This window comes from Cyanistes caeruleus, chromosome 6, assembly GCF_971803275.1.
Source record: "Cyanistes caeruleus chromosome 6, bCyaCae1.hap1.1, whole genome shotgun sequence".
NCBI lineage: Eukaryota > Metazoa > Chordata > Aves > Passeriformes > Paridae > Cyanistes > Cyanistes caeruleus.
The window spans coordinates 66355131-66375908 of record NC_141706.1 but is presented as its reverse complement, the minus strand read 5'-3'; the positions used below and the strand labels follow the sequence as shown (position 1 = coordinate 66375908).

General features: G+C 58.3%; 2 protein-coding genes across 2 annotated transcripts; both read left to right on the top strand.

The window, feature by feature from the left end:
• Positions 1 to 4521: 4521 nt before the first annotated feature.
• PTGDR (prostaglandin D2 receptor) lies at positions 4522 to 11230 on the top strand. Its single transcript, XM_023927252.2, has 2 exons — positions 4522 to 5735; positions 8313 to 11230. The coding sequence occupies exons 1-2, from the start codon at positions 4920 to 4922 to the stop codon at positions 8577 to 8579; spliced, it is 1083 nt and encodes a 360-aa protein (XP_023783020.2). The 5' UTR covers positions 4522 to 4919; the 3' UTR covers positions 8580 to 11230.
• Positions 11231 to 14848: 3618 nt separating this feature from the next.
• On the top strand, positions 14849 to 19979 carry PTGER2 (prostaglandin E receptor 2). The gene is made up of 2 exons (XM_023927253.2): positions 14849 to 15723; positions 18614 to 19979. The coding sequence occupies exons 1-2, from the start codon at positions 14878 to 14880 to the stop codon at positions 18839 to 18841; spliced, it is 1074 nt and encodes a 357-aa protein (XP_023783021.2). The 5' UTR covers positions 14849 to 14877; the 3' UTR covers positions 18842 to 19979.
• Positions 19980 to 20778: the final 799 nt, after the last annotated feature.

Genomic DNA, 20778 nt, shown 5'->3' with positions numbered 1-20778 from the left:
GAAGGTTTGGGAAGGGAAGGTTTGGGAAGGGAAGGTTTGGGAAGGGAAGGTTTGGGAAGGGAAGGTTTGGGAAGGTTTGGGAAGGTTTGGGAAGGGAAGGTTTGGGAAGGGAAGGTTTGGGAAGGGAAGGGAAGGGAAGGTTTGGGAAGGGAAGGTTTGGGAAGGTTTGGGAAGGTTTGGGAAGGGAAGGGAAGGGAAGGGAAGGGAAGGGAAGGGAAGGGAAGGGAAGGGGAAGGGAAGGGAAGGGAAGGGAAGGGAAGGGAAGGGAAGGGAAGGGAAGGGAAGGGAAGGGAAGGGAAGGGAAGGGAAGGGAAGGGAAGGAAGGGAAGGGAAGGGAAGGGAAGGGAAGGGAAGGGAAGGGAAGGGAAGGGAAGGGAAGGGAAGGGAAGGGAAGGGAAGGGAAGGGAAGGGAAGGGAAGGGAAGGGAAGGAAGGGAAGGGAAGGGAAGGGAAGGGAAGGGAAGGGAAGGGAAGGGAAGGGAAGGGAAGGGAAGGTTTGGGAAGGGAAGGGAAGGTTTGGGAAGGGAAGGGAAGGGAAGGGAAGGTTTGGGAAGGGAAGGGAAGGTTTGGGAAGGGAAGGTTTGGGAAGGGAAGGGAAGGTTTGGGAAGGTTTGGGAAGGTTTGGGAAGGTTTGGGAAGGGAAGGGAAGGGAAGGAGGAAGGGAAGGGAAGGGAAGGGAAGGGAAGGGAAGGGAAGGGAAGGGAAGGGAAGGGAAGGGAAGGGAAGGGAGGGAAGGGAAGGGAAGGGAAGGGAAGGGAAGGGGGGAAGGGAAGGGAAGGGAAGGGAAGGGAAGGGAAGGGAAGGGAAGGAAGGGAAGGGAAGGGAAGGGAAGGGAAGGGAAGGGAAGGGAAGGGAAGGGAAGGGAAGGGAAGGGAAGGGAAGGGAAGGGAAGGGAAGGGAAGGGAAGGGAAGGGAAGGGAAGGGAAGGGAAGGGAAGGGAAGGGAAGGGAAGGGAAGGGAAGGGAAGGGAAGGGAAGGGAAGGGAAGGGAAGGGAAGGGAAGGGAAGGGAAGGGAAGGGAAGGGAAGGGAAGGGAAGGGAAGGGAAGGGAAGGATCCCCAGGGAGAGGAACGAGCCTGGGATGGGTCTGGAAGCACCAGGCAGAGGCGATCCCTGCCAAGGACGGAGCTGCTCCCTGCAGGACTCTCCCAGCCTGGTTTGCTCCACATGGGAATTTCACTCCTGGATTTCACAGTCTCTGCTGGGCTGGGCTCCTTTGGGATCCTCCCTCTGTTTATCTCAGTTCTCTGGGTCAGGACAGAAACTCCAAAGCTTGTCAGGATCTTGTTTCTCGTGTTTATCAGGATGTCAGCACAGAACTTGGCAGGTCTCTCCAGACTCTCTGCACAGATTTAATTCACTGCAGCCTGGCAAACTTTGGGTTCTGATGGCACAAAATGGCCCCAAACTGTGCAGCCTTTTTATATTTATGTTTATTTTTACCCAATTAACAATAGACACGTGGATTATTTTCCTTAATGACCCAATGACCCATCACCTGTGTGCTGCACTGTGACATTTTCTGTCCAATCACCTCCTACTACCCAAAACCCTCCAGAAAATTAAAATGAAGAAGAAAGAAGGAAAAACCCCAACATTCTAAATCTTCCATCTTGTCTTCTGCTCTCTAAACAAGTTTAAACTCTAACTTTTTCACCCAGTGACTTAAGAAACTCTCTAATTCACACACTCACACTTACAGCTTTTCTATCTAACTTTAACAGTTGTTTTCATGTAACACCATGAAAACACACCCATAAATTTCATGTTGTATGAAATTCAGTGTTCTCCTGGATCTCAGAGCCCAGGGCACACACTCTGTGTCTCAGACTCCAACAAAGGAATATCCAGCAGGATCAGTTCTCAGTGCATCCCTCCAAAAGCCTCCTCGGCTTGCAGGCTCTAAATTAAGCTGTTCAAACACCAGGACAAACACTTCCAAAGGGAGAGCTGAGCTGGAGGGAAAAAAATCCCTGACAAAGAGCAGGAGAACTCGGCTCCTCTGGGCAGCAGCGGCTCTTTGGGAAAAGAGGCTTGGAAAAAACTTGGCACAGCGATAGAGAAGGCGCTCCTCACCAAAATCTGCCAAGGAGGAGCTGCAGAGAGTCAGCAAAAGTTTTGGAGAAAAAAAAAAAACCAAAGAAACAAAAAAAAAAAAAAACAACTAAAATTCCTTGTGGATGCTACAAGTTTTTCCAGTTCCTCATTTGACTCTGGGTTTTGTGGCCGCTTTTTTCTTCCGCTTTGGGTTGTTTTTATTCCGGGTTTTTTTTTTTTCCACCCCTCCTCCTCTGCAGCAGGAATGGGAGCAGCCAGAAGAGGGTCACGTCGGAAGGGATTCGTCATCCGTGGTGATGAGACTTTCTCCGAATTCTTTTTCCCCACCTCTCATAGCTGCAATTTATGCAAATAAACCCAAAGAAAAGCTAATTGGGGATTTGGTGCAAGCTGGCTGCCCGGGCTGGGTTCTCTCCCAGAGGAGATGGAGGAGGGAGGTGAGATTGTGGTTCCTTTCCTGGCTGGACACCGATCCCAGCCCCCAGCCTGGCTTGAGGGATCTCCATCCTTGTGGAGAGAACCACGGGCACTGTGATTTGCCATCCTCCAGCAGCAGGGGAAGGAATGGGGACCCGGTGAAACATCGCCCTGACACCCCCAGCCACAGCTGCACTCATGTGCCTGCTCCCAGAGCATCAGAGCCACGGCCACACGGCCCCAAAAAGTCCCTTCTCCATCCCAGGCTTTCCCCATCGAGCTGTGCAAGCTCAGGATCATCCCCTGCTCCTTCGGGGTTTCCAGCCACAGCTGCTGCAACCGGGGACAGCAGCCACCTCCAGAAGGGGCTGGCCTTTGTCACAGCTCTTCCTCCTCCTCCTGCCAGGCATTGAATGGGTGGCTGTGAAGGGAATTTCCAGCAGCTCAGAACTTCAGTCTCTGTTCCCCATCAGAGCAGATGTGGGGTCACCTCAGCTGATCCCATCCCTGGCATCATCACAGAACCCCAGAGTGGTTTGGGTTGGAAGAGATCTCAGAGCTCACCCAGTTCCAACCCCCTGCCATGGGCAGGGACAACTTCCACTGTCCCAGGCTGCTCCAAGCCCTGTCCAGCCTCCCTTGGGCATTCCCAGGGATCCAGGGGCAGCCCCAGCTGCTCTGGGCACCCTGTGCAATTCCTCCAGGGATCAGGACAGGAGCTGTGCTCCCGGTAAATCAGCTCTCCAGAGGTGCTGGGATCTCCTTCCCAATCTCCATCCTGGGGAAAACCTGAGGGATCCCTCCACATCTCCCTTCCCCCTGTTCCTGCTGCTGGGATTGGGAGCCGACAGCAGTCGAGTGCAGGGTGAGCTAAGGAAGGCAGGGGGTGTTTTCCAGGAGTTATTTTGGAGGATATCATTCGGATTGCCTCCCAGGGCAGGCTGGATTCGGCTGAATTTCCTCTTCCCCGGGGCCCCAGGCAGGAAGCAGCCTCTGGGTTCACGCTCAGCCCTAATGAGGGCAGCACTTCAACACCAACCGTGGGTGAGAGCCGAGCTGAGTTTTATCTTGATTTCTTCCAGCCCTGGGACTTTCACTTGCACAGCCACAAACAGTCCCTGCCCTCACTGCTGGAGGAATCACCGACCAAAAAAAGATCTACAGCCTAAAATCCACAGCTAAAAGATCTACTAAAACCTGCCTTGCTGATGTCTGGCCCCCTGAATCCTCCTTTCCCACCCCTGCTGTCATCTTGATACTTCCCTGTGCTCCGTGTACACTCATCCCGAGCAGCAGAAAGTGGGCTGAAAGCAGCCGGGCAGGGTTTCGTGCTTATTCATCATCACACACATCCTGCAAGCCGCTGTGTGTGCTTTGCTGCGGTCGGAACTGCTTTTCCTGGAAGAAGCTCTGGGGGCTTCTGCCGGAGTTTGCTGGTGGGGCAGAGGAGCCCTGCCGGGGGCTGGGGGGCAGCAGCGGTACCGGCACAGCTGGGGGGGGCTCAGGTAGATGTGGCACCTGCTCGGGTATCGGAATCCCGGGACTGGATGGGTTGGGAGGGATGGGAAAGATCATCCCGTTCCCAGCCTCCTGCGGCGGGCAGGGTTTCCAGTGCATGGGGCTGCCTTCTGTCCTGTGACACCCCCGGGGAATCAGCCCCAGCCCCGTTCCCTGTCACCCCGGGGGCTCAGCCCCAGCCCTGTCCCCCCCTCCAAGGGCTCCAAGAGTCCCCGACTCTCCCGTGACTCCCCCCCCTCCCCACCGTGCTTGGAGCCAGCTCCCCCCATAACCCCCCCGGGCTCAGCCCTGTCCCCTTTCCGGCACCTCCCCTCCGAGGGGCTCAGCTCCCTCCCCCCAGTGCCTCATCCCAGAGCCCCTCACCCCCGGCACTCACCCCCGGCCCCTTCCCCTCCCTCTTCCCGGGAGCCTCGGTTCTCCCCCCCGCCCGCGGCCGAGCCCCGACGGCGAGAAGGGGCTGTCCCAGGGGCCGTGCCTTCTTGTACTGCACCTCCTCCTCCTCCTCCTCGTTCTCCCTCCTTCCTCTCTCCGAGGCGGGGACAGCCGGTCCAGCCGGGACAGTCACCTCCGGCAGCCGCGGTGCGACCCATCCATCCCATCTCATCCTGGTGCGATCCATCTGTCCATCGATCCATCCATCCATCCATCCATCCGTCCATCGATCCATCCATCCATCGATCCATCCCATCTCATCCCGGGATCCATCCATCCATCGATCCATCCGTCTGTCCATCCCAGCGCATCCCGGTTTGATCCATCCATCCATCCCGCTGCGATCCCTCCATCCCAGCGCATCCCATCCCATCCCGGCACGCTGCGGGCCATCCCCCCGGTGCTCTGCGGGATTTTATCCCATCCCGGTGCTGCGGGGACCATTTCTCTCACCCCGCTGCCGCGCGGGACATCCCGGTGCGGGGTGCCCATCCCGATGGAGACCGAGGGTTATCGCTGCCGCAGCAGCCGCCACATCGAGAGCGGCCAGTCGGCCGTGCCCAGCTCGCTTCTGTTCGCAGCCGGGCTTTTGGGGAACGTCCTGGCTCTGCTGCTGCTGGGCCAGCACCGCCGGCGCTCCCGCTCGCCCGGGGGCCGCCCGCCGCGGGTGTCGGCGTTCTACGTGCTGGTCAGCGGGCTGGCGGTCACCGACCTGCTGGGCAAGTGTCTGATCAGCCCCATGGTGCTGGCAGCCTACGCCTACAACCGCAGCCTCAGCGAGCTGGGCCCGGGGGGGCGCGGCGAGGACCAGCCGGGGATGCTCTGCCAGCTCTTCGCCTTCCTCATGGCTTTCTTCGGGCTGGCCCCCACCCTGCTGCTGCTGGCCATGGCTCTGGAGTGTTGGCTTTCCCTGGGTCACCCCTATTTCTACCGGAGGCACCTGACCCGGCGGCTGGGAGCCGCTCTGGGGCCGGCGGCCGCGGGGCTGTGCGCTCTGTTCTGCGCCCTGCCCCTGCTGGGGTTCGGGGCTCCCATGCAGTACTGCCCGGGCACCTGGTGCTTCATCCGCATGGCCGGCGGGGGTCCGAGCCAGCTGGGCTTCCCCGTGCTCTACGCCAGCCTCATGGGCTTGCTGGTGCTGGCTATCGTGGCGTGTAACGTGAGCAGCATGAGGCACCTGTACGGCATGGCCCGGAGGCAGCCCCGCCGCGGGCAGCCCCCCGCCGCCGCCCCCCGCATGGAGGAGCTCGATCACCTCGTCCTGCTGGGGCTCATGACCGTCCTCTTCACCGTCTGCTCGCTGCCGCTCATCGTGAGTAACCCCGCTGCCCCCCTGCTCCGGGGAGGGTGGGGGGTTGCAGGGAAAAGATCTTTCCCATCCTCTCACCGGGATGGTTCGGCCCCCTTTGGAATAGTTCCTTACCTGTCCATGGGGGTCAGGCCGCTGTTAAAGCACCCTGGAATATCCCCTTCACCATCCCCTGCCCCTGGGAGGGTGGGTGGTCGCTGTGTCCCCCCCTCCTGCCATGAATCCGTTTGGAAAAATATCCTTTCTTAGCACCAGCCTCTCACAGGGAGGTTGGATCCATGGATTGGCCCCCTTGGAATTGTCCCTCACCCTGTCCATGGGGGTAAGAACCTGGAGTATCCCCCCCAGCAGCACCACTCAGTCCTGGGGGAGTCAGAGCACTGATTTTGGGATAAACCCTGACAGCACCACCAGCTCCCAGGGGCCAAGACTGTGCCTCCTTCTAAATCCTCCCTGACAGGGACAAGATCAATGCCTGAAACTCCTTGGAATAACCTCCCCATCACCACCACCCACTCCCAGGGGGTCAGGGGTTGTTTTTGCCCCTTGGAATAAACTCTGGAACCACCTGGAGGTGCTGGGGGGTTCCCTGCTTTAGTCCCCTATGAGTAACCCACCCCTGCCACCCTCTAGGAGCCTCTCCAAGGGTCAGGTTATTCCTTTAATAAGTTCCCCCCTGGCTCCACTATCCCATTCTGGGAGGTTGCCCACCCTCAACACAAAGCACCACATCCCCAGTCCTTGACTTATTTCAAAGAATTAAATTTATTTAAATTTATTTCAATGAATTAAATTTATTTAAATTTATTTCAATTAATTAAATTTATTTAAATTTATTTCAATGAATTAAATAAATTAAATTCATTTCAATGAATCAAATAAATTTATTTAAATTGAAGTTTATCCTTTAACTCTCATGGAATAACCCCCCACACCTGGAATAACTCTGTGCCAGAGCTGGGGGGGTCAGGTAATTACTCTGAGGGTCCCCCACCCTCTCCCAGGGATCTGACTGTTGTTTTAACACCCATGGAATAACATCCAACATCCATCCTGGGATGGGAGAAGTTAATTCATTGTTTAATCCTCCTGGAATAACCACAACAACCCCACCACTCTGTCCTGGGGGTTGATTGATTGCTCAAACTTCCTTGGAATATTTTTCCCCCCACCACAACCCACTCTGTCCCTGGGAGGGTCATTCCATTGTCCCCTCCCTGGGATATCCCATCCCCAGGGGTCAGCTCACTGTTTTAACCCCCTGAAACAGCCCCTCCATCATCACCTCTCTGTCCCAGAGGGGTTGGAGGGGTCAGGTGATTATTTCAGTCCCACCTGAGTGTCCCATCCCAGGGATCAAAGGAGGCTTTAACTCCTTTGGAGTAACACCCACCCCATCACCCCTCCTTCCTCCGAGGCTGCCCCAAAGGGGTTTAAGGTTTGGGAGGGGGGTGTCAGTTCAGTGCATCACACCCCTCAATAGCCCCCCAACAACCCCCCAATAACCCCCAGTTCCCACCCCATCACACCCCTCAATAACCCCCCAATAACCCCCCATTCCCACTGCATTAGCCCCTTAAAACTCCCCCCATCCCCACCTTTATCTCACCTTTCAGAATTCCCCTTTCCCACCCTTATCAAACCCTTCAGTAATTCCTCATCCCCACCCTTATCACACCTTTCAAAACCCCCCATTCCCACCCCATCAGACCCTTCAAACCCCCCATCCCCACCCTTATCACACCTTTAAATAACCCTCCACTCCTCCCTTATCAAACCCTTCAAACCCCCCATCCCCACCCATCAGACCCCTCAATAACCCCTCATTCCCACCCCATCAGACCCTTCAAATCGCCCCATTCCCACCCCAAATCCATTCCTGCTGGGTGGATCCAGCTCCCTTTGGACCCCACAGAAATCCCCTCCCTTCTCCCCCAGGGATGGGAGGACCCCCCCGGCAGGAACGAGCCCTTGCTGCCCCCTTCTCCCCCTCCCTGAGTCCGGATCCTGCATTTCCACCTTTCCATCACCCTGGAAGAGCTGGAGCCACGGGCGGGGTTATCCCCAAATCAGGGTGGGGGGTGTGCGTGGGTGCCGCCACTGCCTTTGGTGACAATTTCCACATCCTCTTCCTGTCACCTCTGTCACCTCTGGAGCCGTACCAGGAGCTACCAGCCACCTGCAGCCCTGGGCTGGTACCTGTGACCACCCCCTCCTCAATCAGGATGAATCCCTGCTGAGTTATCCCATGGATGCCGGCTCCAATTTCCATGGCAAGGGGACAAACCCGCCAAGGCTGGGTGATTCCTTCATCCATGAAAAAATCCTGCTCACCTGGACCTCATTTCCAGCTCTAACATCCTTGTGCTGACAGGATTTGCCATCCCTGAGCCATCCGTGACCCTGCCCCGGTCCCAGCTGGATCCTCAACCCCCACCCCACGTCCTGATGGGGACACCGAGGGGTCACAACTTCTTCCGCTGCCCTCACGGGAATATTTTTACCCCCACCGTGGCAAGACCTCCCTTAATTTCCCTAATTTCCTTAATTTTCTCTCATTTCCTGTCATTTATTTCGCAGATCCGGGCGTACATGGGGGCTTTCGCTGCCGATTTCAACGAGAACGCCGACCTGAGCGCGCTGCGCTTCCTCTCCGTCAACTCCATCGTGGATCCCTGGGTGTTCATCATCTTCCGCACCTCGGTGTTCCGCGCCTTCGTGCGCAGGGTGTGCCGGAGGCTGACGTCCCGCAGAGCCTCTCTCAAGGGCTCCAGCCCGGCTGGAGAGGGGCAGTTCTGCCCCCCGGGCTGGCGCAGGACGGATCCCCCCGGGCTCGGCATCCCCTGAGCGCGGCGCTGCCGCGGAATCCGCGAGGATGAGGAGCGAGCCTTCGGCCCCGCATCCCTGCCCTGGAGCATCCCGAGGTGGCCCGGGGTGGTGGCAGGCAGGGACAGCGTCCGGGACGCTGTGAAGGGGTTTTGTGCCATCCCCAGGCTGCGTTTTGTCCCGGAGAGGAGCCGGAGCGGGGTTCCCCCGGATCGGGGAATTTTCCGACCCGGGGAGGGTTTGGGGAGCTCCCGGCTCCAGGAAGGCAGGAGGGGTTTGGAGAGAGGCTCAGGGCACAGGGACACACAGGGAGGAGAAGTGTGGGTGTGTCCCCATGGAATAAAAGTGGTTCAGAGCTTCATCACCTCATCCTGTGCACGATCCCGTTCCGTGCCGAGGGGGTTTATCTGCAGCTGCTTTGGGGTGTCCCCAGACCGGGTGAGGGACTCAGAAATTTGAAGAGCGTGGTGTGAGGAAGAGCTGGCTGCAGGTGGAATCCCTCCTGGCACACCCTCCATCCCTGCCCAGGATGTTCCCAGGGCAGGGCTGTGCTTTATCCACCCTTATCTCGTTCTCCTCTGGAAAATCTCCGAGCGCTGACGTTACATCTGTGTTCCTCAGCCGTACCTGTTGTGCTGTAATTATTTAAATTCAGTATTTATGATTGTCCTGAGCCCTAATGAGAGCATTAATTGAGAGAACACAGAGCCCTGGATGCACAAACTCGGTGCGAGCGTGCAGGAGAGCGATTGTTTTAATGGAAGATCCATTTCCGCTCAACCACACGAATTAACTGGATTTAATTTTTGCCTCAAGTGACCATTTAGGCCAAAAAAATTACGATGACCAACTGTTTAGTGCCCTTGGAGGAGACAGGGAGTATTTCTCTCCTCTGTTTAGCTAAGCCTTGCAAGGTGTAGCCGTGTTCCTGCCCTCTCTCACGTGATGTTTACTCTTCGTGTCAAACAGATTCTGCTTTTGAAGGAACAATATCTTGGGGTTTTTGGAGGTGACCTGCTGGGGTTGGCTCTGGCTGTTTCTCCCAGCTGGAGGAAAGGACAGAGCTGCTTTTGGGGAGGTTTTGGGGGCTGAGCTGCTGGCTCGGTGCCTCTCCTCGGGGTTTTCCGAGGAGAAAGAAGGAAATGAGGGTTGGTTCTGGATTGGTTTCGTGTTACTGCCGTGGTATTGACTTGGAGATGGCTCACGTGGGGCTGCAGAGTCAACAGCTCCCAGCCTGCTCCGTGGCTTTCCCGGGATCCGTTCCACCGCAGCCGGATGAGATAACGGCCCTGGAAAATCCTGGTGGTGTTTTTGTTCCCCCAAACCGGGATCTCCTCCCCCAAACAGATCTGTGCCCTGCTGGATGGAGCAGGCACCGTCGGGCTGGGAGGACCAGAGGTGTAGAATCGTGGGATGATCACTGAGCTGGGATAAGATTTCCAGGATGGTGGATGCAGCGTTAGCATGAGCTGAGGGTGCTCTGGGTGTGCAGGGCGTCATCTGCCCCTGGTGCCTGTGAGGATTCACTCCAGGAGAGACCCCTGGAAAGGTCCCTGGTCCAGGAGAGATCCCTGGTCCAGGAGAGATCCCTGGAAAGGCCCCTGGCCCAGGAGAGATCCCTGATCCAGGAGAGATCCCTGGCCCAGGAGAGATCTCTGGAAAGGTCCCTGCCCCAGGAGAGATCTCTGATCCTGGAAAGGCCCCTGGCCCAGGAGATATCTCTGATCCTGGAAAGGTCCCTGATCCAGGAGAGATCCCTAGCCCAGGAGAGATCCCTGATCCAGGAGAGATCTCTGATCCTGGAAAGGTCCCTGATCCAGGAGAGATCCCTAGCCCAGGAGAGATCCCTGATCCAGGAGAGATCTCTGATCCTGGAAAGGTCCCTGATCCAGGAGAGATCCCTGGAAAGGTCCCTGGCCCAGGAAAGGTCCCTGCCCCACCATTTGTGTGTTTAAATCCCAGGGCAATCATGATCCTCAGAAATCAGCGATTAAACTGACACAAACCAAGTTCTTTATTGAAGTGCAAAATTAGGCTCCCCCTGAGCTTCAAGATGATTTTATCATCTCAGGAAATAAATCATGGAGCCAAGAATGCCTCCCCTCCGTCCCTGCAGCATCCCTGGCTGGGGCCACACCTTTCCCAGCGACCTTGACACGCTGCTCTGGCTTGGGCAGCACTTTTAATCGGGATTCTGCCCTTCCTGGTGTCCTGCCCGCTGTGGGAACAGACTCGGAGTCTCCAGGCGGCCGCTGCTGCCTCCGGGCGAGCCCAGCCCAGCTTTGGGCTGCAGCCAGGGCGGCCTCCGGGAGGGGAAATCCTCGCTGCCGGTGTCCCCGGGGCCGGAGCTGCCGTGTCACTGTCCCCACCAGAGATGGCAGCATGTCCCCAGCCAGGCTGGCCGAGCCCCGCGACAGGGACACCACGGGAGCTCTCTCTCCATCCCGAGCCGCATTTCTCAGTCCTCAAAGCTTTCGGGGCTTCGGGAGTTGTGGCAGAGCTTGGATCCATCCTTACTGAGCTTGGGAACCATCCAAATAAATGGAGAATTAAATATCGATTCAATATGGATTGAAACGAGGAATGCCGGCAAGGCGCGGGTAAATGTTGCTTAAATAGGAACCAAAAAAGGTTCCAAAAAAGGCTGAGGGAGCTGCAGCTGAGGAGGGGAGAGCGGCTGTGGAGAGATCAGATGGGATCCCGAGCAGATGCTGCCCCCAGGCTGCTCAGTCATTCCCCTCGGGACCCCTCGGTGCCAGCTCGCTCCTGTGCCAGCCGCTCCCCAAGGGGACCTGGCGCTTGATGGAGACAATCAAGAGACTCCTCTCGGCTCTCCAGGCTGGAGCTCAGCTCCAGCGATTCTCTTTTGGGGGCTGTTTTATGTCCCTGTCACCCTCCAGCACCGCCAGCTGCCCTGTCCCACGCTGTCACCCGGCAGCACCACAGCATCACCTCTCCCTGCATCCCTCTCCTTGCCTGGACACAAATCGCTCTCAGGGCTGTTGTTTTCTTCTTTTCCAGCTCACGAAATCCAGGCACAACTTTGCTCAAGCTCATTTCCCGACAAATTGTTTCGTTCTTGCAAAGAGCCCATTTATTTTATTTTTTATTTTATTATTTTTTTTATTGCCTGCCTGCATTTTTCAGCTGTTCTGGAAGCACTGAGGCACGTGCCAGGGCAGGCAGCAGGGCCAGGGCCAGCCCCAGCCAGCCCAGGAGAGGCTTCATTTATTTTTTAACCCCTGCACTGTGTGCAGGATAAAAAGGCACCAAAACCTGGAGCTGCCGTGCCTGATTTCCCAGGCTCTGGAAGGGGAGATAAAGGATGGGAAGGCTTTGGAAGGGAAGTGTTGGCTGGATTTGGTAAACACGAGTCAGGATGGGGGTTTGGGATGAAATTCACTCCTCCCTGTCCCTGGGGCCGGAGCCATCCCTTAAAATCCACCAGGGGTGGAGCAGGATCCCAACAGCCTCCCCAGCCACAGACAGCAAATTCCAGAGGCTGAGCCCCCTCTGTGAAGTTCCTACAAGCCCAGAGTGTCTTCTCCACTCTGGCAAATCTTCTTTGAGGGGAAACAACGCCAACAAACCTTAAGAGGATGTATGAGGGGCTGGAGTGTGTCCAGAGAAGGGAACAGAGCTGGAGAAGGGTCTGGAGCCCCAGGAGAGGCTGAGGGAGCTGGGAAGGGGCTGGAGAATTGCTGAGGGAGCTGGGAAGGGGCTGGAGAATTGCTGAGGGAGCTGGGAAGGGGCTGGAGAATTGCTGAGGGAGCTGGGAAGGGGCTGAGCCTGGAGCAAAGGAGGCTCAGGGGGCCCTTGTGGCTCTGCACAAGTCCCTGGCAGGAGGGGACAGGGACAGGACATGAGGAAACACCTTCAGGTTGCACCAGGGGAGGTTTAGATTGGATATTGGAGAAAATTTCATCACTGGCATGGTCCAGGGCAGTGGTGGAGTCCCCATCCCATGAGGATGTGGCACTTGGGGACACGGGTCAGTGGTGGCCTTGGCAGTGCTGGGGGAAGGGTTGGACTCAATCTTAGAGGAGTTTTCCAACTTAAATAGTTCTGGGATTTGATATGGCCCTCGCCAGAGGCAAGACACGAGCTAAACATGGAAGCAAAGGGAAGAAAACAAACCCTTCCCAAGGCAGGACAGATTGTACCACGCAGCCTGTTCCTGGTTCTGAGCTCAGAAGAGGGAATGAAAAAACAAAAGCCCAGCAATTTTCCTATTATTGCAGAAAAATCCCATCAGAGACAACTGTCAGTGGAGAAGCCTGGAGCCCCAGAGGGGCATTTAAGGCTCCATTAGCTGCCAGGAAAATGAGCTCCAGAAGAAGCCAAAACCCCTTCCCGAGCTGTGACATGGAATGCCAGAAAGGAGTGGGAGGCTGGGAAAAGCCTTGGAGCAGCCACCCCACGGGGCACGGAAAAGTCTCTGGGTGGGCAGACTGCAGCTGCCTGGAGGGATCAGGACAGGATTCAGGGTTCCTTCCGTTGATTCAGGTGAATTCGGGAATTTGGGAATCTTCCAAATTCAGCTGGATTTGTGGGTGGCACAAAGAAGGTGCCAGGGCTCTCAGGACGGCTCCCACCGTGGCTTTGGTGCTGTGCTGGGCCAGGACTGGAAGCTGGGAGAGCTCCTGGGATGGGTTTTGCTGAGCTGAGGTGGTCCTGGATGGTGAAACACGGTCACCTCCGCCTCACCCACTGCTCTGACAGCGGGAGCAGAGCTGGAGCTGCGGCTTTGCCGCCTCCCCCTCATTCCCCAGCGCGCTGAAGAGGTCCTTGGGCTGTGAGAGAGAGGAAAGCAAAGCCAGGACGAGGAGTGGCCCCTCAGAAATGGAGGTGCCGGCACAAACCGCAGCTCGGTTTGCTGTGCCCCGCATTTCCTTGACGAAGTTCCTGTTGCAACAGCGTGGTTTTAAAAATAACAGCCAAACCCACTGGTGTGTCTGCAACCTGCCGTGTCCGTGCTGGAGCCGTCCCTGCTGCAGCAATTAAAGTAAATTAAAAATTAAATTGTTGCAGCTGTTGGAACGGCCCCAGGGCCACAGGAGGGACGAGGTTCTCTATCCTTGAGGCATTCTGGAAGTTACCTGTGAAGCAGCAAGTGGTTAAATAAAGGCGGCTTGAGTGAGGGCTGGTGTCCCGAAGGATGGAGAGAGCATCCGAGGCCACTGGGATGGAGCACGGGGATTTCTCATCCCTGGATGTGCTCCAGGTCGGATGAGCCTGGGATGGTGGAAGGTGTCCCTGTCCATGGCAGAGGGTGGGACTGGCTGGGCTTCAAGGTCTCTTCAGAAAGGCCCTTTGGGGACCTCTGATGTAGGAGAGGGGGACAATGGGGACATGGCACGGTGCCAGCCGTGGGGCAGGGAGTTCTCCACGGGCTCCTCTGGGCCATGGGAATTCAGCTGGGCTCCGCTGGGGCTCGGGGAGCTTTGGGCTGCTGGAGCCAGCGCTGGGGCTGGCTGTGCCTCCGGGCTCCGGAGCGCCACTGGGAACCTCTGACCCGGACGGGCATCGGGATTAGCGCCGGGACAGAGCTCCTGGAGCCACAGCGGGACCGTACCGGGACTGGCCGGGAGAGCTGCTCCGGGCCGGGCAGCGGGGCTGGGCGTTCCGGAGCCAGGGCTGGGTCACACCGGGGGCTGTCCCAGCGGTCCCGGGGCCGGCCCAGCACTCCCGGACCGGCACCGGGGCTATGGGATCGCTCCAGGACTGGCCGTGTCCGGGGCTCCCGGACCGGTACCGGCACTCTCGGTCCGGTCAGGGTCTGTCCGTGTGCGTCCCCCGCCTCCTCTCCGTCCATCCCTGAGAGCGCGGTGCCCGGGGGGCCCGGGGCGGTGCCGGGGGTGCCCGGGGCGGTGCCGGTGGGACCCGGGGTGGTGCCGGTGGGACCCGGGGTGGTGCCGGTGGGACCCGGGGCGGTGCCGGTGGGACCCGGGGTGGTGCCGGTGGGACCCGGGGCGGTGCCGGTGGGACCCGGGGCGGTACCGGGGGGCCCCGGGGCGGTGCCGGTGGGACCCGGGGCGGTGCCGGTGGGACCCGGGGCGGTGCCGGGAGTGCCCGGGGCGGTGCCGGGGGCGCGGGCGGGGCGGTGCCGGTGGGACCCGGGGCGGTACCGGTGGGACCCGGGGCGGTACCGGTGGGACCCGGGGCGGTACCGAAGGAGCCCGGGTAGTGCCGGGGCGGTGCCGGTGGGACCCGGGGCGGTGCCGGGGGCGCGGGCGGGGCGGTGCCGTCGGGGCGGGCGGTGCCGGTGCCGGTGCCGGGGGCGGGGGCGCATTCGGGCGTGCGGCGGCGGCGGCGCGGGATGAACGGGACGGGCCGGGCGTTCGGGTGCGACGGGGCAGCGCTGCCGGCCGGGGCTCGGCCGCTGGTCAGCGCCCTCATGTTCTCGGCCGGGCTCCTGGGCAACCTCCTGGCTCTGGGGCTGCTCCTGCGCGGCCGCCGCGGGCACCGGCAGCGCCCGCCCGCGCTGTTCCACGTCCTGGTGCTGGCGCTGGTGGTCACCGACCTGCTGGGCACCTGCTCCGTCAGCCCCTTGGTGCTCGCCTCCTACCACCGCAACCTCACCCTCACCGCCCTGGCCCGCGGAGGGCACATCTGCCTTTACTTCGGCTTCGCCATGAGCTTCTTCGGCCTCGCCACCATGCTCATCCTCTTCACCATGGCGCTGGAGCGCTGCCTGGCCCTGGGGCGCCCCTACTTCTACGAGCGCTTCTTGAGCCCCCGCACGGGGCTGGTGGCCCTGCCGGCCATCTACACCTTCTCGGCCGCCTTCTGCTCGCTGCCGCTGCTGGGCTTCGGGCGCTACGTGCAGTACTGCCCCGGCACCTGGTGCTTCATCCAGATGCACCTGGATCCCCGGCAGAGCGACGCGGAGCTGGCGGGGCTGAACGTCACCTTCTCGCTGCTCTACGCCACGCTGCTCCTCTTCCTCATCCTCGCCGTGCTGCTCTGCAACCTGAGCGTGATGGTGAACCTGGCCCGCATGCACCGGCGCGGGCAGAGGAGCCGCAGGGGGACCACCCTGGAGCAGCCCCGCACCGCCTCCGGCTGCGGCCGCCGCATCTTCTCCATGGCCGAGGAGATCGACCACCTCCTGCTGCTCTCCATCATGACCATCATCTTCGTCATCTGCTCCCTGCCCTTCACGGTGAGTGTCGCTGTGTGTCCCACTCTCCCCAGAACCCGCGTTTCTCTTTATGAAGCTTCCCCCAACTCTGCTGGTCAAACCTCGGGGGTTGGGGTCAAAGCTTTGCTTGGGAGAGCCCAGCTCAGCCATGAGCTTGGCAATGTGCACATCACCTGGGGAGGAGGGCATCGCTCCCTGCATCCCCAGCGCCAGCAGGAGACAGTGACAGGGGGACGGGGTGACAGGAGAAAGGGATGGCAGGAGGATGGGGTGACAGGAGAAGGGGGTCACAGGAGGATGGGGTGGCAGGAGAATGAGGTGACAGGAGGATGGGGTGACAGGAGGATGGGGTGACAGGAGAAGGGGGTCACAGGAGGATGAGGTGACAGGAGGATGGAGTGACAGGAGAAGGGGGTCACAGGAGGATGGAGTGGCAGGAGGATGGAGTGACAGGACAACGGGATGATATGAGAACGGGGTGACTGGAGAATGAGGTGACAGGAGAATGAGGTGACAGGAGGATGGGGTGACAGGAGAATGAGGTGGCAGGAGAATGAGGTGACAGGAGGATGGGGTGGCAGGAGGATGGAGTGACAGGAGGATGGAGTGACAGGAGGATGAGGTGACAGGAGGATGGAGTGACAGGAGGATGGGGTGACAGGACAACGAGATGACATGAGAATGGGGTGACAGGAGAATGAGGTGACAGGAGGATGAGGTGACAGGAGGATGGAGTGACAGGAGGATGGAGTGACAGGAGGATGGAGTGACAGGAGGATGGGGTGACAGGACAATGGGGCGGCAGGAGCAGAGGTGCCCTCCCACCCCACAGAGGCTCCGAGGCCAGGCCATGTGGCTCAGGCAGGGACAGGCTGGGGGTCCCCTGGACCACCATGGCATCGCTGCAATTCCCAGGATCTCATGGTGGAGGTGTGAGGGATGGCAAAACCACCAATTACACTTGTAGAGACGGGCTGGAGGAGCTGCCCTGGGCTGCAGGCAGTGGGTATCCGTGCTGGATGGGATGAGTTATCCCAGATTTCTGCGGATGGAGCTGGAGATGCGGGAGGCTGCACCCACCCCGCTGTTAGAGAGAAGCAGTTTCTGCTTCTCTACAGCAGCACCGAGGCACAGAGACAGGAGATTTCTGGGAACAGAGATATGGGACAGTGGCCACAGCACGTGTCATTCCCAAGGGATGTGCCCACATCCCGTGCCCCATCCGTGCACGGGGTCAGAACAGCCAAGTGAGGAAGTGGAGAGAGAAGTGCCCTGACTCTTGACTGGGCTCTCCCCTCCCAAGGGCTGCTTCTCGTCCATCCAAGTGCTTTTCCACCAGGAGCATCGATGGCTCCGCAGCACCTCGGGCCCCCCGAGGTCAGTTTGGTGCCATTAGAAGTGACCCCATCAAGGCTGGGGGCACAGCCAGTGCTAATTTCCTGCTCTTGGTGTTAAATGGACTCTGCCTTTCCTTCATGCTCCCTTGCTTTTCCTAAGGGAAAGGGAAATAACCACGGGATACAGCCCAGCCAGTGCTTTAGGACAAAGGAATAATGTCCAGATGCTTGTGAGCATCCCATGAGCCCCTGAGAGACACTTGAGTCCTGACCATGAACCCACACATGATGGACAGCTCTTCCTGTGTCCCGAAAAAGCCCTGCTTTGGCTGCTGTGGTCGGTACAAAGTGGAACCCCTCGGTGGGGCCACATGGGCAGGGGCAGAGGGGCTGGGAAAGCGGCCCTGGCCAGGATCCCATGGGTCCTGTGGTGGCAGATCCAGCTTTATCCAGAGCCAGCTTCCCTTTTCCCATCGCCCGGCTCCCTTGTGGGGCTGCGCTTTGGCAGCGCCTCAAACCCAGCTGCCTCCTTGGGGGTGACACTTTCTCTCCTGTCCCCACCGCTCCTCCCTGGAGCAGTCTGGGCACACACCAACCCACGGGGCCACAGATTCCTTCCCAAAACTCAGCGGGGTTTGGAAAGGCGGCCAGCGCGGGCGGTACCCAGCGGATCCCGGGCAGGGCAGGGATGCTCCTGCTGCCCATCCCCATCCGAAGCAGCTCCCCAGCCCGGAGCGAGGGGGTGGTGGGTGACCCGAGTGAGTAAGGAGTGCTGAGTCACCCTTCCAGGAAGGGCTGGGATGAGTCAGCAGTCTCAGCAAGGTCCAGCACCCCTCATCCTCTCCTCTCCCACGTTTATTACTCCCGTGTGGTCTCAAGGTGAGAGACGCCACTTCCTCCAGCAGTTTAATCGTGGCTCTGAACAAAGGGGATGACTTTCATTTAAAGTTCATTTAAACCCGTGGAGTCAGCAAATCCGCTGTGACAGCCCAGGTCAAGAGAGCTGCTGGATCCTGGGGGCCCAGGCACGGGATTGTTTCTCTCTGTGATTTCTCCCTGGTTGAGGGGGGTGATGGTGAGACCCCCCTGTGGTGCTGTGTCCAGCTCAGGGGTCCTTCCAGCACAGGAGGGACCTGGAACTGTTGGAGCGAGTCCAGAGGAGGCACTGAGTTGATTGAAGGGATGAAGCAGCTCTGCTCTGAGGAAAGGCTGGGAAAATTTGGATTGTTCACCCTGGAAAAGAGAAGGATTTGGGGTCACCTAGTTCTGACCTTCCAGTACTTGAAAGGAACTATAGGAAAGATGGAGAGAGACTCTTTACAAAGGCCTGGAGTGACAGGACGAGGGAGGAACGGATTCAAGCTGACAGGGAGGAGGTTTAGATGGGATATTGAGAAAAACCTCTTTGCTGTGAGGGTAGTGAGGCACAGCTTGTCCAGAGAAGCTGTGGCTGGAAGGTTTCCAGGCTGGGTTGGATGGGGCTTGGATGCACCTGGGGCAGTGGAAGACCGGCGGGGCGGAACGAGATGATCTTCAAGCTCCTTCCCAAGCCAACCCTCTCCCCGCTCCCGCAGATCCGCGCCTACGTGAACAAGTCGGGCGGGGAAGAGGCCGACCACGAGTGGGACCTGCTGGCCCTGCGCTTCCTGTCCATCAACTCCATCGTGGATCCCTGGGTGTTCGCCATCCTGCGGCCGCCGGTGCTGCGCCTGATGCGCTCGGTGCTGTGCTGCCAGCTGAGCCCCGACGGCCGGAGCGCCTCTTCTGCCGTGACGGCACGGCCGGAGCTCTGCGGGCAGTAGATCCATCGCTGGTTCCTGGAGAATCCTGCCTCCTGGAAAAGGGGGTTCTGCCTTAGGGCTCACCCAGAGACGCGTCTGCTGCAGCCTGGGCCAGCTGGGGGTGGCTCAGGTGTCGCACCCGTGGCCTCTCACAAGGTGGGAAGGGCTGGTGAACACCCCTGGGTGCTGCTGTGGCCCTGTTTCCACCTGGAGAAGGGCTCAGCCCTGCTGGGGAGGTGAAGCTCGGGGGGCTTTGCCATAACCCCACGGCTGGGGTGTGTTGGGAAGCACAGATTCCTTCCCAGCAAGGTCTCCGTGGTTTTTTGGGATGCGGGCAGGGCTACAGCTCCTGGGGATGGGGCTGGGGGGCTGCAAACGGCAGATTGTGCCCCCAGATCCATAAGGATTGGGAAGGAGAGGAAGGGAGCGGTGTATCCTCAAAAATTCCCCCTTTTTTTAGGCTGGTTGCCTAAAGAAATGCACTTTTTCAGGGCAGGTCTGTGTGCTCATGTCTGTCTGTCTGTCTGTCCCACACCCCTGAGATTTTAGGCACTGGTGGGTCCCTGAAGGGCACTAAAAAAGCCAAATTTTGGAACTTCCCTGGTGCTGTGATGGAGCAGAGCAGCCCCTCCTCAGCACCCATTTGGAAATTCCCTTTGCCCCATGATTTTTCCAAGAGCCAGAAAAGGGATTAAAGAGCCTGACCGAGGAATGGTCACAGCCATGAGCTTCACCCACATCCAGGGTGGTGCTGCTGGTGGGGTCTGGGTTTGTCATTGGCTGGGAAAAATATTTATTTAAAATAAAACCCCCCCAGGTCAGCAATCCTGCCCCGCTGGGCAGCATCCTTCTACACCACTATTTTGTTTTTTGGGATTCCTCTTGCTCTTTGGGACTCCAGGATTGTTCCCACTGGGATGAGGAGCATCCAGCTCCACATCCCAAGGTCACCACTGCCATTAGGAATTTTCTTGTGGCTCCCATTTGAGCAGCATCCAACACACCCAGTGGCTCTTGTGCAATTCCCAGTGCAGAGCCTCATTTGGGAGCTGCAGCTCTGCTCAGGGAGCCCAAAGGTGCTGAGATTTGGGGCTTTTCCGTGGTTTGTGAGTAAAAAAAATAATTGTTATTATTTAAATAATAAATATCTCTCAAAGGAGCCTGCTGAATCATGTGTGGGTTTGTTGCTCCTCAGGGTAGATCTGGCTCCTGGAGGAAATGTGTTGGATGTGGGATGAAACCACAGGAATGGGGGGAGAGGGCTGGCAGGGGGAGATGGGCACCTCCAATTTCCTAAAAAGTGACAATAAACCGTGTTTTACAGATGTAAAATGGCATTTCTTAACCAGAGCTACAGAAACCCCTCCCCTCTGAGCTCTTCCCTAAAACCTGCCCATCCCACAGCCAGGGAAAAGCAGACAAAGCTCCCACCTGTTATCAAAACACACCCCCCAAAAATACCCACCCTAAAAAAAGGCAGAATTGAGGTCACTTCTGTCAGGCAGCCAAAGTCCACAGGAAGTTTTCTGGCCTCCCAGTGCGTGTGGGCAGATGTCAGGCAGGGGCTGCTGTTGCTCACATGGGTTTTTTTGGCAGCATCCTGTGGCTGGGGGGCTTTGGAAAGGCTGTGGAATTTTAGGGGTAGGGTTTCCAGATGTGCCTGCCCACATCTGGGGGTGAAGCTGGGGGTGTTCCCCACACCTCTGGAATGTCATTAATCCTTGGGAACCCACATTTGGCTCCATCCTGCCCAGCACTTGGAGGGCACAGTTGTCCCTTCCCAAATTATTCCCTCATCCGTGCACACAGCAGGAGGAAAAGCACATTCCAGGCTCAGTTTTGGGGCTCCCATCGTGTCTCAGGGTGTGCTCAGCTGGAAAAGGAGCCAAAAACCTTGGGAAGAGCCTTGGGTCCTTGAGCTTTATTTATCTGGATGGTCGTGACCTGGTTGCTCACGC